General features: G+C 40.6%; 1 protein-coding gene across 1 annotated transcript in view; it reads right to left on the bottom strand.

Annotated features, from left to right (window-relative positions):
• The window catches only part of EXOC4 (exocyst complex component 4), a 754,752-nt gene extending 749,645 nt beyond the window's left edge, over positions 1-5,107 (bottom strand). Inside the window, exon 1 of the mRNA XM_043589551.1 lies at positions 4,941-5,107. Within this exon, the coding sequence (XP_043445486.1) occupies positions 4,941-5,026 (86 nt within the window). The 5' untranslated portion in view covers positions 5,027-5,107. The remainder of the gene's footprint in view (positions 1-4,940) is intronic.
• Between the last annotated feature and the right edge of the window lie 10,568 nt (positions 5,108-15,675).

Genomic DNA, 15,675 nt, shown 5'->3' with positions numbered 1-15,675 from the left:
CGTTCCCTTCTGCCACAGACTGTGCCATGGACCTCAAAGCTGTTTGTTCAAAGCTCGGATCAGAGCCCGGACCCCTTCAACAAAGCGGGCTTTGAATTACGTACGGGGCTGACCAAAAACACTCTCTGAGGAGGAAGGGAATTTAACAGGTATCTACAATAAAGGATTTCCCAAGTTTTTGAAATCCCACCTTCTGTGAAGACATGAAAGTTGGTGACACCGTGGGCCTTCAACTGCCTTCAAACCTCCTTGACATCTGTAGCCAGAGTCTGTCTACAAAAGCTCCGCTCTGAGGTTCCGGTAAGGTCACCTCAAGCCACAGCCAAAGTTTGGCTTCCCAATTAAATGGTCTATTAAAGGCCAACTTGCAAGGAGAAGTGAGTCAACATTTAATTGGAAAGCAAATCACCTAACAGTAAGTGGTAGACACATTTCCCAATTAAAAATCTGACAAGAACTCACAAAAATAAAATAGCATCTCCAAAATGCCATTCTGCTTACTTCTCATTTAGAAAGGCTGACTGTTTCGACATCACACCAAACAAGAGGTTAGGCGGTAGGAATCAATAAAAAGTAGGAAAATGCTGTGTGTGCACACACACGTGTAAAACTGTCCAAATTTACATCAGCGGGTAATCACGACTCTGTCCACCCAATTAGTTCCATCTCAAAGGGCCAGCGGCAAGACTTTAAGCCAAAAGCTGCAGTTAGAGGAGTGGCCTCCGACAGACTCAGTCCCAAGCACTGTCTGTCTCCTCATCAAAGCCCCACTTCCCAGCCTGAGGACCCAGCAATACCCCGGGAGCCCACCCTTTGAAACCTCTGATTGACCTGAAATCTTTTTCCCCAGTACTTTTTTTTAAAAGGCTAAGAATTGCATTTTACGAGTCTCAAGGTTCTTAAATAACCACCTACCAAACATAACATTTTCATTACAACTACACTATACTTCTTGAAGCTATTTTGTTTTTCAAATGCTTTAAAGTGGTGGTCGATCACACCAGCAAAATAGTTATTTAACTAGTTGGCACCACAGCAGGAAACAGTGATGAGATTTGGCCATTCCCCATGTCTATATCTACTGTATCTTTAGGTCGAACACTTACCCACCTGTAGTTTCCTTATGCTGTTCCAACTCATAGAGAGAGCATTAAATATATGTTATGCTAATGCCCAATAAGAAATACAAATAACTGTTTTTTACACATTTGAACAAAAGAACTGAGGGAGAATTTTTAACACTAACTATTCAAAAAAAAAACTGCTCAGTGACATAAAATGAGAAATAAAGAGAAATAAAGCCCAACTAATCAAATTTTTCAAAGGACTATCACTGACAAATCATTTCTTTGGTGATAAAATGATAGGTCCAAGGGAACATGAAAGAGAACTGGCACGTATCAGATAGATCTTCAAGGATGCTGAGACTTTACAAACATGAGCCTAAAATGGGTTCAAGAAAGCTTTGGTATTTATTTGAAAGAGAATCTGAAAAGAAGTTAAGGAGAAGAGGAGGCAATCCTCAAAAGTTTTACATGAGAAATTAAGAATCATGAAGACAGAGGCTCCTGGGTGGCTCAGTCCGTCAAGCATCCAACTTCAGCTCAGGTCATGATCTCACTGCTCCTGGGGTCGAGCCCCACATCGGGCTCTGTGCTGACAGCTCAGAGCCTGGAGCCTGCTTCAACTTCTGTCTCCCTTTCTCTGCCCCTCCCCCGCTCATGGTCGCTCATGCTCGCTCACGTGCTCCCTCTCTCTCTCTCTCTCTCCTTCAAAAATAAACATTAAAAAAATTTTTTAATCACAAATACAATGTTGCAAGAAGGGTATCACAAAGAATACAAACTGAACAGACAAAGCAGCAACTTCAGAGTGAGAAAAGAGTTTACTAACAAGAAATATACATTCCCGTTTTTTCCTGTTTTAGCAAGATGTAATTGACATATTACACTGCAGTCCTTTAAGCTGTACAACACGGCTTAATATATTGTGTATACTGCAAAATGATTACAATAAGCTTAGTTAACATCCATCCACCGCACACAGTGACAATTTCTTGTAATGAAAACTTAAGATCTACTGTCTTACCAACAATGTTCCCCACTCTATTCTCTGCTGAAGTACTCTCCCCTGCTACTCCCCACCTAAACACCGAAGTTACTACCATCCTCCTCTCATTAACTGCCACTGTTTTTATGAAATTTAAACCACTGTGTATGTTCAAAAGCACATCAGGGACATAACAACAAGGAGGGAGAGCTAGCAACACTTTTGCTTCAACCCCACAATGTTCCTATGACTCAAAGAAATATTGAAATACAAACATTAACACTCCAGAACCAACAATATCCAGTCATAAGTAAAGTCCTATGTAACCACGAGCTCAAATCCTTACTAAACTTGCCCAGAGGGGCACCTGGATGGCCTAGTCAGTGAGTGTCCGACTGTTGATTTCGGCTCAGACCATGATCCCAAGGTCATGGGATTGAGCCCAGTATTGGGCTCCATGCTGAGCGTGGAGCCTAAGATGATCCCCCCGCCCTCCCTCCCTCCGTCCCTTCCCCCTAGCTTATGCTCTCTCTCTGAAATAAATTTAAAAAAAAAACTTGCCCAGGATACTAGGTCTGGACACTCTGTTATACCATGCTAGTCAACAGATGTTTGAAAAGGGTTATTCAAGTGGTCGGAGGTGGTCAAGGATAAGGAGGAAAAATGACAAATATTAACACACAACAGAAGTCAGCACAAAAAATGCATTGCCCTAAATCATGGTGATAACGTGAAGGTAATACAGATGGGTGGAAAAGATGGACGAACAACCACAAAATCATATTCCACACCATCCAGCGGCAAAGTCCCCCTGAAGAGCAAAGGAACAGTCAACCAAAGGCAGTGTTTCTGAACCAGCATCAGTAAAAAAATAAATAAATAAACTTTAGTTTGGTTTTCATGTTTTCAAATGTAGGGCATTTAGAGTGAATGTAATTGGCATTTAAGAAAATTGATACACAGCAGAAGTGGTAAAGCCTACAGAATCATAAGTACACAGTTGAAATGGTACATTTATATACAGCTGTTCCCTTCCCTAATCCACACTCTACTTCACCACTCCTCTTGGATTCTCGTATTTCACCTGTCTCTGTCTCTCCCACTCTTATGTCATAGTTTTTACTTCCGTATTTTACCCCTCAAGTGAGCTATACTCTCCAGAATAACGTCATGTCTGATTCATCTTCGCAAAACTCGGGGCATTCCCTCATTTGTTTAACATATATTTATATATTTACTAAGTATGTATTAAGGACCAGGCATCATAGTACAAACTAGCATTAAATGCACAGTTTAAATGAATGTTGACTACAAGGCAGAAAAAAGAAGCTCAAAAAAGAACCCAAATAAATTCATGCATTATAATTCTACAGGAGATTAAGATGGGCCACTACCAACACTCTAGTTGGAGTTTTAGTATCATGAAACATCTACACTATCTATACTGTCACAGCAAGAATGTGGGTCCACACTAGACCCGCATTCCCTTTGTATGGCCTGCCAGGTTTATTAAGTATTTCCATACAGAGAATTATCATCTTAATTAAAAAATCTTAATTAAAAAGAAAAAAAATCAACCAAAAAACTTAGTAATAATGATTCAATATACCATGATATGAAATTAGAGGCCCCAAAATAACACCCATGAGAAGGGTCTTTATCAGTCCATGAGTGGGAGACTGTTTTAAAATTCAATCTATGGGGCGCCTGGGTGGCTCAGTCGATTGAGCGTCCGACTTCAGCTCAGGTCATGATCTCACAGTCTGTGAGTTCGAGCCCCGCGTCGGGCTCTGTGCTGACAGCTCAGAACCCAGGGCCTGTTTCAAATTCTGTGTCTCCCTCTCTCTCTGACCCTCCCCCATTCATGCTCTGTCTCTGTCTCAAAAATAAATAAACCTTAAAAAAAAATTTTTTTTTAAAAATTCAATCTATGCATACCTTCAAGCCCTTAGGAACTACCAGGTACTACTGACCCTGGGTTTTAAAAAGATCAACAGGACATTCCAGGAGCCCTCCTAGAACTCAACCAAAAGTTTAGCATAGGTAGAGGGATAGAGGAGAGGGGGAAGGGGGGGGGGGGGGGCATTTTATGAAAAATACCTGAGTTTAAATTCAAAGGTCAACAAAGTAAAAACGTGTTAAATACATTTTATTCAGGTTGTTTTAATCACTCCCTGTATCATGCTTAATGGTGTTTGAAAGGATTCTATCCTTAATCTAGATCACATTTTTAAAACAGGAGCCCCACCAATCCCACTCCCACCATACATATTCTGGGAGAATGGCAGATAACTCGAAATTTGTTTGGTTTTGTTTTGAAGGACTAGACCGGGATAGGAAGGCAGAAAAAAATTGAAAACGGATGTGTGCCTTCAAACCCACGGCCCTTCTACCAGCTCATTACAGGCTCTTGTATCTGAAGCTGTGGCCATTCACAGGTGGTTGGAGGTGTCCGAAGTGTGAGAACACAATCTGCAACTCGTGACAGTAGTCCCCGGACTTCAGGGCCTTCCACCCAGAAATCCAGGAAACAAGAAGCCTTCCCTAGTGAGCGCGGCTGAAGGCAATCCATAAATAAACGTTGTATGAATAAATGAATACACCTGGCTTTCTCTACCAAGCCCCCAAACAGCGTGCCTTTAGGGCCCGGGGACCCTAATGGAAAGCTCTGGCCCTAAAGAAAAGACAGCGAGGCGGGGTTCCTCCCTCTAGCCCAACCCCAGAGAAAAAGGGGGGACTGTGGGGGTCCTTGGGAGGGGTTGGGGGAGGCAAGGAGGAAAGGGGAGGGGTCGGCAGGGTGGAACCCACCTAACCCTTCTCCCTTCCAAAGCGGAGGTCGAGCCGCTGCCCGCTGCCCCCTGTCCCCTGACCCTGCCTCCTGCCTCCCTCACCTGATCACAGAGATGAGCAGCCCCGAGGGGTCTTTGCTTTTGCTGACAGTGCTTCTGTATTTCCCACCAGCTGCTTCTGCCGCCATCTTGGTACCGGGCGGGGAGGGGGAGAGCCGGTAGGCTAGAAGGGCCAAAACGAACGTAGGCTCTGTAATTGACCTCGCTGGGAGTCCACCAATGGAAAAAGAGAAGTTCAGAGACGCGCAACGGGACAGTCCAATCACTGGAATAAGAAGGCGGGATTGAGGCAGCAAGGTTCCAGGCCGCGCACGCGTTCTAAGCATCCTGGGAATTGTAGTTTTCTTCCGCGGTTCCTGGGAACACAGGGAAACTAAACCGGTGGTAACTTGGTCAAGTCTCCTAAGGACTGTCTGATTTGTATCTATTCTGATCTGGTGGGATTCTTTTTTTTTTTTTTCAGTGTCCTTGTTTTTAGAATTTTATCAGCTTTTTAATCAAATGTATCTAACGATGCCAAAATGTATACGTAGGGGCGTGTATTTTACTGGGGCGGGGTTGTGGAAAGGGATGTCTATGAGCAAAATTGTGATTTAAACACAAGTGGTTTAAAAAATAAATAAAGTGCGAAAATAAGACACGGAGATGCTTTTCTTTAGAGAATAAATATTTATTCTCTAAAACTAAATTTTCTACATTCGTTTTATATGTGAGTTCAATAATCTTCCAACATCCCTGTATTTGCAGATAATGCTTTAAAAACATAGCTGCAAGAGCTCACAAATTGGATACTGACAAAAAGACCAAAAAACAAAACTGACCAAATTGCAGATTTTTTCTTCCCAAGCTAAATAAAATATAGATAGTAATAATGTACATTTGAACTTTATTATTTTTGCCGGTAGGTTTTTATACTTTTTTTTTTATATTTATTTATTTGGGGGGAGAGCACAAGCTGGGAGAAGGGGACAGAGGATCTGAAGCCAGGTCTGTACTGACAGGCAGATAACAGTGAGCTGATACGGGGCTTGAACTCACGAACCCTGAGATCATGACCTGAGCCAAAATCCAATGCTCAACAAACTGAGCCACCCAGGTGCCCTGGTTGTTACATTTCTTGCATTTGACTCCACTGGCTTAGTCATTAATTCAGCAGATGAAATAAGCAAAAAACAAAGATTAGCATATGTATGAGAAGTATAAATCAAGGAACAAGAAGAAAAATAAACATGAAGCAGGAGGGAAGGAGGTGATCTGCTTAGTAGCAGTAAAGATTTAAAGAACTTCAGAACTGAAAAGAAAGCAAATTCAGAGGTTCTGGAGTTATAGAGCAGAACACATCAACTATTTTTACTGAAACAATATAGAAGTACTAAGTAAGTTGTAGAACATATATATGAGGATATAACGTACAACCTTGGGGGAAATATATATATATGGCCTCAGGAAATCATAATTTTAATGGTTTTTAATGAAAATGAGATTTTCATGGTATGAGTACAAAAAGCAGGCTACAAACTTAGGTAACTTATATACATAGAGAAAAGTAATTGACCCTACTGGCCAAGAATGCAGGCCAGGAGAAAACCATGATCATCCCAGTTGCTGCAGAAAAAGCTTTTGACAAAATCCAACACCCTTTTCACAATGAAACACTCAGCAAACTAGAAATAGAAGGGAACTTCTTCAGCATGATAAGGACTATTTATTTAAAAAACACAGCTAACATCATACACAATGGTGAAAAACTGAAAGCTTTCCAGCTGTGATCAAGCACAAGACCAGGATGCCCACTTTTGCCACTTCTATTCAACAAAATACTGGAAATCCTAGCCAGAGCAATTAGGCAAGAAAAAGAATAAAATTGGAAAGGAAGAAGTGAAACTATCTCTATTTGCAGATACTATGATTTTACACATGGAAATCCTAAAGAATTTTTTTAAAAAAATGATTATACCTAGTAAATTAATTCAGCAAGGTTGCAGGATGCAATATTAAGACAAATCAGCAGTGTCTTTATATACTACCAATGAACAATCCAAAAGAAAATTGCCAAAACAATTCCAGTAACAGCACTGAAAAGAATAAAATACTTAAAAATGAATTTAACCAAGGAAGTGAAAGACTTCTACACTGAAAGCTACAAAATGTTGCTGAAGTAAATTAAAGAAGAATCAAATAATGGAAAGACATCCTGTGTCCATTAATTAAAACAAAATACAGGTAAGATGCCAATATTCCCTAAAGCTATCTACAAACTCAATGCGATTCTTATGAAAATTCCAATGGCCTTTTTTGCCAAATTGGAAACACTGATCCTAAAATTCATACAGAATTGCAAGGAGCCCCAAATGGCCAAAGCAATCTTTAACAATAACAAATTTTGGGGGTGCCTGGGTGGCTCAGTCAGTTGAGTGTCCAGCTTCAGCTCTGGTCATGATCTCACAGTATGCGGGTTCGAGCCCCACGTCAGGCTCTGTGCTGACAGCTCAGAACCTGGAGTCCTCTTTGGATTCTGTGTCTCCCTCTCTCTTTCTCTCTCTCTCTCTCTCTCTCTCTCTCTCTCTCTCTCTCTCTGCCTCTTTCCAGCTCGCACTCTATCTCTCAAAATTAAACAAATGTAAAAAAAAATTTTTTTTAATAACAAATTTGGAGAACTGAGACTTCCTGATTTCAAAAGTTGCTAACAAGCTATACTATTCAAAAGTGTGGCATTTGGATAAAGATAGACATATAGATAACTGGAATTTTATGGAGAGTCCAGAAATGAATCCATATATCTATGATCAATTGATTTTCTACAAGGGTGCCAATGTTATTTGATGAAAAAAGAAAAGTCTCTTCAAAAATAATGCTGGGAAATCTGGACATACACATGCAAAAGAATGAAGTTGGATCCTGTCTTAGTCTACTCAAGCTGCTATAACAAAATGCCACAGACTGGGTAGCTTATAAACAACTGAAATTTATTTCTTGCACTTCTGGAGGCTTGGAATCCAAGACCAGGGTGCCAGCATAGTCATGTTCCAGTGAAGGCCCTCGTCCTTGTTCATGGCCAGCAACTTTTTACTGTGACCTCAGTGGTGGAAGGGACTAGGGAAGTCTCCTTTATAAAGAATACTGATATCTAATCACTTCCGAAAGGCCCCACCCCCCTAATACTATCATGTTTCAAGGTTAGGATTCAACATAGGAATTTGCAGGTCAGGATGAATACATTCAGACCTCACAGCATATTACAAAATTTAACTCATAATGGATTGAAGACCTAAACATAAGAGATAAAATTCTTAGAAGAAAAAATACGGTAAATTGTTATGACCTTAGATTTGGCAGTGGGTTCTTATATATCACACCTAAATCATGAGCAACAAAAGGAAAAATAGATGACTTGGATTTCATCAAAATTAGAAACTTTTGTGCATCAAAGGACACAATCAAGAAAGCAAAAAGACAACCCACAGCGTTTGAGAAAATATATGCAAATCATATATCTGATGGGGTCTTATATCCAACATATGGAAGGAATTCTTACAACTCAACAGCAAAAGACAGAAACTCAAATTAAAAACTGGGCAATAAATTTGAATAGACATTTCTCCCAGGGAAATATACAAATGGCCAAGAAACACACGAAAAGATGCTTTAAAACATTAGTCATCAGGGAAATGCAAATCAAAACCACAGTGAGATACCACTTCACACCCATCAGATGGCTACAATTTTAAATAATGGAAAATAAATGTTGGCAAGAATGTGGAGAAATTGGAACCCTTGTACATGGGTAGTGGGAATGTGAAATGGTGCAGCCAATGTGGAAAACAGTTCAGAGATTCCTCGAAAAGTTAAAATTACTACATGACCCACCAATTTTACCCATAGGTATATATCTAAGAGAATTGAAAACAAGTACTCAAAAAAATTCTTACACAAATGTTCATAGCAACGCTGTTCACAATAGCCAAAAGGTGGAAACAACACAAGTGTGTATCATTGGATGAGTGGATGAATGTGGTATAATATGTGGTATGTGATTGAGGTATAAACGACATGTGACATACCCATACAAAGGAATATCCTTCAGCCGCAAAAGGGATTGAAATACCAATACATGCTACATCGTCGAAGAACCTTGAAAACATTATATTAACTGAAAGAAGCTAGATACAAAAGGCTACACAATCTATGATTTCATTTATATGAAAAGTATCCAAAATAGGCAAATTCACGCAGACGGCAGATGTCAGGGCCAAGGGCAGGACACCCAAAGATGGGCCACGTTAGCATAAAGATTGTTTTGAGTTAAAAAGGAATCAAAACTCTGCAGATTCAGGAAAGTCTCTTTACCTCCCTCTCAACTGCCTAAAAAGAACTTAGATAGAGGATCTGCTCTGGGTCCATAGATAACTACATTGCAATATGAACCAGGTACAGCAGACATGGAGGAACCTAGCAATGCCTGTTTGACCCAAGTCCTCTATGTCTCGTTTCTGAGTGCCCCAGCAAATGTTTGTTTATCAAACATATACTCTTGTGTATCTTCCTATAAATTGTATTCCTTCCGTTTGAAGTCCCAGACCCCTGCACTCTTCTTCTCCATTCAGGCTGACACATATACCTCATTCTGTCTGACTGCCTTTGGAATCTCATGTCTGTGTGGATTCCCTGTATATAGGAAACTAAATTTTATTTTCTCCTGTTGATCTGTTTCATGGCAATTTGATTCTTAGTCCAGCTGGAAGGACCTTGAAGACCAGAAGAAATTCTTCTTCCCCAACACAGATTAGTGATTCTCTGGGGTTGAGGGAGATGGGAATGGAGAATGACTGCTTTAGAGACACAGGATTTCCTTTGGGGAAGATGGGAATGTTCTGGAACTCGATGGTGGTGATGGTTCCAAAATTCTGTGAATATATTAAAAGCCACTAAATAATATACTTTACAATGGTTAAAATAGTAAATATTATGTGTGTTTGGCCACAATGAAAACATTAAAAATTCAGGCTGTGCAGTAGGGCTACCTAGATTCAATCCTAGCTCTCCACCTACTGGCTGGGTTACCTTAGGCAGGTTACTTAACCTCTCTGTACCTCAGTTTCCTTACCTGTAAAGCAGTTGATAATAGGGAAGTCTCCTAGAGAGAGTAATTGTGAGACTGTGTGAGATATGCATGGTCAGCACTTGGCAAATACCAGCTATTATTAGTAAAGTAAGGTACTAGTTTTGTTTAAAATACACCTCTGCAGGTATCATGAAGTTGTTTTGAGCAAGAATATAGGCATTTTTTCATTTTTTTAATACTTTCCTGTGTTTCCTGAATTTTCTATGAATAGATTGCCTTTATAAACAGAAATAAACAAAAGAACTTTATTTTTCAAAAATTTTTTTCTTTTTAATGTTTATTTATTTTTGAGACAGAGAGAGACAGAGCATGAACAGGGGAGGGGCAGAGAGAGAGGGAGACACAGAATCCGAAACAGGCTCCGGGCTCCGAGCTGTCAGCACAGAGCCCGACGCGGGGCTCGAACCCACGGACCACGAGATCATGACCTGGGCCGAAGTCGGATGCTCAACCGACTGAGCCACCCAGGCGCCCCAAGAACTTTTTTTTTTCAAAAGAACTTTTTTTAAAAAACACAAGAATTGGATAAGAATCAAAATGATGGCTACTTCTATCACAAACTGGAAATATAATTATGTGATAATTAAACCAATGCACCCCAATTAAACCTTAATTCAACAAACTGCTTTTGCTTCTCTATTCCATTTCCTTCATATCTCATTTCAGGAAATCTTACCCATTGTACCTTTCATCTTAAAGGGACAGGCATGCCCTTTCACATGGCTTCTCTTCTCGGTGACCTTCCAAACTAATCTCAAACTTGCACTAAACTATGAACAAATGGGGCGTCTGGGTGGCTCAGTCCGTTAAGCAGCCAACTTCAGCTCAGGTCATGATCTCCTGGTTTGTGAGTGTGAGCCCCGCATCGGGCTCTGTGCTGACAGTTCAGAGCCTGGAGCCTGCTTCAGAATCTGTGTCCAGCTCTCTCTGCCCCTCCCCAGCTTATGCTCTCTCTCTCTCTCAAAAATAAACATTAAAAATTAAAACACACACACACACACACACACACACACAAAACTATGAACAATGAAAAATAAAATCCAGGGAAGGCTTAGTAGGTCCACCCTTTTGTAAGCCTTCAACCACAGACTCCCAAACTCACCATGCTACTTGGAACCAGATAAAATTTATGAAGATCTAAGGCACGGATTACGGACTTTGCTGTGTGGAGGGGCTGACCTACTACATGGGGAAATAAAAGAGAAGGAAATAGCATTTACTCAATACTCAAAGAAAAAGAACATAACTACTGTAGATGTTTCAATGGGAAATAAAGGAAGGCTAGGATGACTATAGCAGTCTTCATGGAAAAGGTGGGTTATAATTGAATCAGATCCCAAAAAAAAAGAGTGGAGACTTAAATATGAGAAAAGGAAGAGAAGGGCCTTTTAGACAGGTAGATGCACAAAGTGAAAACACATATCTTGTATTAACAGAATCATTTGAATAGAATAAAGGATTCATGGCGAAGAAATGGTGTCATAGATGAAGAGATACATGGAGATCCACTCAGAAAGGACCTTGAACCCCATGGCCGGGCATTGGATACATTTGTGCGGTGAGGGTGAAAAGCAGTTTATGTTCAGATCTTGTTTTATGCTGTCTATTATATTGTAAACCAGGGCAGGCTGTTTCTTATTATTACATTTGTAAATATACCCAGAGGCTTTTAAAGCCACGGGAACATCCAATTAAATTAAAACGCTTTGACCTCTTTGGATGAGAGGCTCTACATAAATCCAAGGTATTGATATTCTTATTATTGCGGATAAATGAAATGTGTGAGTAAGCCTACCTCAGCAGCAGATTCATAAAAAAATGCCAGGCCTAGGTGTCTGCAGGATGCCCAGCACAGAACCAGCATATTTAAATTTTATTTTTTATTTATTAAAATTTACATCCAAATTAGTTAGCATATAGTGCAACAATGATTTCAGGAGTAGATTCCTTAGCGCCCCTTATCCATGTAGCCCATCCCCCTTCCCACAATCCCTCCAGCAACCCTCAGTTTGTTCTCCATATTTATGAGTCTCTTCTGTTTTGTCCCCCTCCCTGTTGACCCAGCATATTTTAAAAAGAGTGTCTCATAACGTCAGCCATGTGGGCCGAACCCTGGAAAGAGCTATTTCATGGCCTTGTCAATGTTGCCTTCATACAAGTGTCAGCTCATCTAAGATATAAAAAAACGCGGGGCGCCTGGGTGGCTCAGTTAGTTAAACATCCAACTCCTGGTTTGGGCTCAGGTCATGATCTCAACGGTTCACATCAAGCCCCCCATGGGGCTCTGGGCTGACAGCACAGAGCCTGCTTGGGATTGTGTCTCTCCTTATCTCTCTCCCCCTCCTCCCGACCCCACTCATACTTTCTCTCTCTCTCTCTCTCTCTCTCTCTCTCAAACAAATAAATAAACATAAAAAATGTGTTTTAGGCATGGTTGAGCCTTTAGATTAAAACTGAAGGGAAAAGTTAATGATGTTTTGATCATGGAAAAAACGATTTTATTCAGCATTTTAATTTATCAGCTTTTTCAATGACTTCAGTTTACATAAATCTTACAAAAATATAAGCTTAGTTTGAGATATACACACAATGTATTCTACTGGGAGGCAAATGTTGGTAGATCACAATAGGCTCTACAATGTCTCACCTATGGATTTTGTTTTCCATATTCTTGGTACCTGGTCCAGCCTGTGTTGTCTGATTGAAGAATTATGGTTTAATTTTCATGATGCACTGGAGTTTATGAGTGTTTTAGGAAGTTGGTCAAGATTAGTATTTTCAATAATAAAGGGGAACTTTGTTGAAAGGAGAGTGTCCTTTGTTTCTGTGGGACACAAGCCTGACTGCTGGTAGCTAAGGCAGCAACTGTACCCCAGTCTCTAGTCCAGATTCCAACACTCAACAAACACCAAGTGCATAGGTGTTCCAGGCACCAGGCATAGCCAAATACCTTCTGGGGCTCTCTGCTCAGATTTTCAACCAGGCCTCCAACTGAAGCCACTCTTTCTACTCCCTTCTATCCCTACTGCCTTCTTCCATTGTGTTTCCTGTTTCAACAAATGGCTCAAAAATCTGTTGAGTAAAAACACAACCTGGGATGCCTGAGTGGCTCAGTCAGTTAAGTGTCCAACTCCTGATTTCAACTCGGGTCATGATCTCACAGTTTGAGTCTGAGCCCCACGTTGGTCTCTGTGCTGACATAGTGGAACCCGATTGGGATTCTCTCTCTCTCCCTCTCTCTGTGCTCCTCCCCAACTCATTCTCTCTCTCTCTTTCAAAAATAAATAAAGTTTTTTTTAAAAAAGGCAACGTAGGGGTGCCTGGGTGGCTCAGTAGGTTAAGCGTCCGACTTCGGCTTGGGTCACGATCTCACGGTTCGTGGGTTCGAGCCCCGCATCGGGCTCAGTGCTGACAGCGCAGAGCCTGGAGCCTGTTTCAGATTCTGTATCTCCCTCTCTCTCTGCCCCTCCCCCACTCGTGCTCTCTCTCCCTCTGTCTCAAAAATAAATAATCCTTAAAAAAAAAAAAAAGGCAACCTATGCAGTGGAACACAATATTTGCAAATCATTTATCTGATAAGAGTCAGGTATCTAGAAAATAAAGAACTCTTTTAATTCAGCAACAAAAAGACAAATAATCCATTTCTTTTTAACGAGCAAAGGATCTGACTAGACGGTTCACCAAAGGAGATATGCAAATGGGCAATAAGCACATGAAAAGATGCTGAACATCATTGGTCAGTAAGGAGATGCAAATCAAAACCACCATGAGATACTAATACTTCACACCCACTACAATAGTTATAACTTTTTGCAAAGGAAAATAACAACTGCTGGCAAGTATGTGGAACGGAAACCTAGTACATTACCTGTGAGACGACAAAATAGTGCAGCTGCTGTGGAAAATAGGTTGGTGGTTCCTCAAAAGGTTCAACCTAAAATCACCGTACGACCCAGTAATTCTACATGTAGGTATATACACAAAAGAATTGAACACAGGTATTCAAATCAAAATTTGTACACAAATGTTCATAGCAGCACTACACGCAATATCCAAAGGTGGAAAGAACCCTAATGTCCATCAGTGGACGGATGGAGAAACAAAATGTGGCATAGCCATACAATGGATTATATTATTCAGTCATAAAAAGGAATGAAGTGTCGATCAGTTCTACAACATGGATGAATCTCAAAAACATTATGCTAAGTGAAAGAAGCCAGACACAAAAGGTCCCATGTTGTGTGATTCCCTTTATCCAGCAAAGGTAAATCCAAAAAAGAAAGGAAGTAGATTAGTGGTTGTTGGGGGCTAAGGGGAGGTGAGTATAGGGAGTGACTGCTTTATGAGTACAGGGTTTCCTTTTGAGGTAATGAAAATGTTCTGGAACCTAGATAGTGTTGCGTACCATTGTAAATACATTAAATGCCACTAAATTGTACACTATTAGATATACATAATATATATTATGATATATAATATATAGTTATAATATGTATAAAGTTCTAATATATTTTATAATAATGTAGTTATAATATATACATATAATGAAAAAGCAAAAAAGGAAGAAAGAGACCAAGCTAGTCCTTTAAGTCATCTTTCAACTGGTCACCAAATTCTATCAACTTGACCTGCACAATGCTTTTTATTATTATTATGTTTTAATGTTTATTCATTTTTGAGAGAGAGAGAGAGAGAGAGAGAGAGAGAGCGAGCAGGGGAGGAGCAGAGAAAGAGAGGGACACAGAATCTGAACTGAGCTGTCAGCACAGAGCCTGATGTGAGGCTCGAACTCACGAACCGTGAGATTATGACCTGAACCAAAGTCGGACACAACCAACCGAGCCACGCAGGCACCCTGAGCTGCACAATGCTTCTTAATTCCATCCCCTTCTTGGCATTGCCTCCCCATTGCCTTCATCAAGTCCTCATCATCTCTCGTCTCAGCCCTCATTAGCTTCCCACGCGGTATTCCTTCCTGTTATACCTCCCTCATTCTGATCTCTCCACCACTAGTCGAAATCTGCCATTTCAAATGTGTTGCATGCGGTGTCTGTGGTCTTTGAGGACTTGAAGCTGTTCTGTGAGGTCTGTATATCAACTAATGATTTAGGGATCTGACTGTGCAGTACTTTGTGCATTCTGGATGTTAAAAGTTTTTTCTTATGCATTAAATCTAATCTACCATTGTATGAGTGCAAAGTAAGACTCTATGTACTTAAAAAAAAACTATTTATTTATTTGGAGAGAGAAAGAACGTGTGAGCAAGTGTGTACAGGGGGGAGGGGGAGGGGGAGGAGAAGAGAGGGAGAGAGAATCGCAAGCAAAGCGCAGAGCCCAATGCAGAGCTCGATCTCACGAACCATGAGATCGTGACCTGAGCCAAAATCAAGACTTGGATGTCTAACTGGATGAGCTACCCAGGCACCCCAAGACTTTATGTACTTTTTATGTGTTGTAATATTTCTTCACATGAATCTCTCACGTACCCCCCCCCCCAACACAAGGAATCTGATCCTTTTACTCCTGCTTTGGAAATCTCCAAGGACTCTCATTGCCCACAGCATTGTTTTAAAACTGTTTGCTAGAGAACCAGCTCCAAATGATCTTTCCAGCTTCCTTAGTGATTCCTCCCCATTACATCTTACTCTCTAGCCA

The sequence above is a fragment of the Prionailurus bengalensis genome, chromosome A2 (genome assembly GCF_016509475.1).
Source record: "Prionailurus bengalensis isolate Pbe53 chromosome A2, Fcat_Pben_1.1_paternal_pri, whole genome shotgun sequence".
Classification (NCBI taxonomy): domain Eukaryota; kingdom Metazoa; phylum Chordata; class Mammalia; order Carnivora; family Felidae; genus Prionailurus; species Prionailurus bengalensis.
This window is presented reverse-complemented; position numbering and strand designations above follow the sequence as displayed.